Genomic DNA, 1,959 nt, shown 5'->3' with positions numbered 1-1,959 from the left:
TAAAACACAAAGTCTTAATGGATATGTATTTTATGTATACATAATGCCTCATATTGGTTTAATTTTGCTATAATAACGCTGAAGTGGTTTTTAATTGGAAATTATTAACGAAACCAGTATATAAGTCATAAGTTGCTGCCGCTACTGTGGCAATTGCTGTTGCTGCTGCTACTGTGGCAATTGCTGTTGCTGCTGCTACTGTGGCAATTGCTGTTTTGCTGCTGCTACTGTTGCAATTGCTGTTGCTGCTGCTACTGTGGCAATTGCTGTTGCTACTGCTACTGTGGCAATTGCTGTTTTGCTGCTGCTACTGTGGCAATTGCTGTTGCTGCTGCTACTGTGTCAATTGCTGTTGCTGCTGCTACTGTGGCAATTTCTTTTGCTGCTGCTTCTGTGGCAATTGCTGTTGCTGCTGCTACTGTGTCAATTGCTGTTGCTGCTGCTACTGGGGCAATTGCTGTTGTTGCTGCTACTGTGGCAATTGCTGTTGCTGCTGCTCCTGTGGCAATTGCTGTTTTGCTGCTGCTACTGTGGCAATTGCTGTTGCTCCTGCTACTGTGGCAATTGCTGTTTTGCTGCTGCTACTGGGGCAATTGCTGTTGCTGCTGCTACTGTGGCAATTTCTTTTGCTGCTGCTTCTGTGGCAATTGCTGTTGCTGCTGCTACTGTGTCAATTGCTGTTGCTGCTGCTACTGGGGCAATTGCTGTTGCTGCTGCTACTGTGGCAATTGTTGTTGCTGCTGCTACTGTGGCAATTGCTGTTACTGCTACTACTGTGTCAATTGCTGTTGCTGCTGCTACTGTGGCAATTGCTGTTGCTGCTGCTACTGTGGCAATTGCTGTTGCTGCTGCTACTGTGGCAATTGCTGTTGCTGCTGCTACTGTGGCAATTGCTGTTGCTGCTGCTACTGTGGCAATTGCTGTTGTTGCTGCTACTGTGGCAATTGCTGTTGTTGCTGCTACTGTGGCAATTGTTGTTGCTGCTGCTACTGTGGCAATTGCTGTTACTGCTACTACTGTGTCAATTGCTGTTGCTGCTGCTACTGTGGCAATTGCTGTTGCTGCTGCTACTGTGGCAATTGCTGTTGCTGCTGCTACTGTGGCAATTGCTGTTGCTGCTGCTACTGTGGCAATTGCTGTTGCTGCTGCTACTGTGGCAATTGCTGTTGCTGCTGCTACTGTGGCAATTGCTGTTGCTGCTGCTACTGTGGCAATTGCTGTTGCTGCTGCTACTGTGGCAATTGCTGTTGCTGCTACTACTGTGGCAATTGCTGTTTTGCTGCTGCTGCTGCTACTATGGCAATTGCTGTTGCTGCTGCTACTGTGACAATTGCTGTTGCTGCTGCTACTGTGGTAATTGATGTTTTGCTGCTGCTACTGTGGCAATTGCTGTTGCTACTGTGGCAATTGCTGTTGCTGCTGCTGCTGCTACTGTGGCAATTGCTGTTTTGCTGCTGCTACTGTTGCAATTGCTGTTGCTGCTGCTACTGTGGCAATTGATGTTGCTGCTGCTACTGTGGCAATTGCTGTTGCTGCTGCCACTGTGGCAATTGTTGTTGCTGCTGCTACTGTGGCAATTGTTGTTGCTGCTGCTACTGTGGCAATTACTGTTGATGCATCCATACCAGAGACAGCAGCCATTGCCACAAGTAGTGTTATGAGATGAACATGTAGAATTAGTACTGTAGTATACATTTGTAGGTATGACGAGGTTGAGATTATTGAGGAAATGGTAAAAATATATAAAATACATAAACATTCTTTTTCTTTTGGTGGCTGTCCTATATACATGTATTTAATAAAGAAGAAGATATATACACACGATAAAACACAAACACAAACACACACACACACACAAAAATATAGAGAGATGTACAAGTAAATGATAAATAAAAGAGATTAAGGCATATATAGATAGATATACCATGATAAAGAATATAAACTTACACCTTCCTTCAA

The 1,959-nt window shown here is 44.7% G+C and overlaps 1 protein-coding gene across 1 annotated transcript; it reads right to left on the bottom strand.

Moving 5' to 3' along the window:
- Positions 1-552: 552 nt before the first annotated feature.
- Positions 553-1,641, bottom strand: LOC110448914 (cell wall integrity and stress response component 2-like). Its single transcript, XM_021495424.1, has 2 exons — positions 1,433-1,641; positions 553-1,348 (listed from the first exon to the last, which is right to left on the bottom strand). Exons 1-2 carry the CDS (start codon positions 1,639-1,641, stop codon positions 553-555), a joined length of 1,005 nt encoding a protein of 334 aa, XP_021351099.1.
- Positions 1,642-1,959: the final 318 nt, after the last annotated feature.

The sequence above is a fragment of the Mizuhopecten yessoensis genome, unplaced genomic scaffold (assembly GCF_002113885.1).
Source record: "Mizuhopecten yessoensis strain PY_sf001 unplaced genomic scaffold, ASM211388v2 scaffold4373_2, whole genome shotgun sequence".
Lineage (NCBI taxonomy): Eukaryota > Metazoa > Mollusca > Bivalvia > Pectinida > Pectinidae > Mizuhopecten > Mizuhopecten yessoensis.
Note: the sequence above shows the minus strand (reverse complement) of the source record. Positions and strands in the feature narration are given on the sequence as shown.

Coding starts and splice junctions, on each gene's coding strand:
- LOC110448914 (XM_021495424.1), bottom strand. CDS start 1,641: ATGGCTGCTGTCTCTGGTATGGATGCATCAACAGTAATTGCCACAGTA. Junction 1,349..1,432: donor GCAAAACAGCAATTGCCACA/GTAGCAGCAGCA, acceptor CAATTACCACAG/TAGCAGCAGCAACAGCAATT.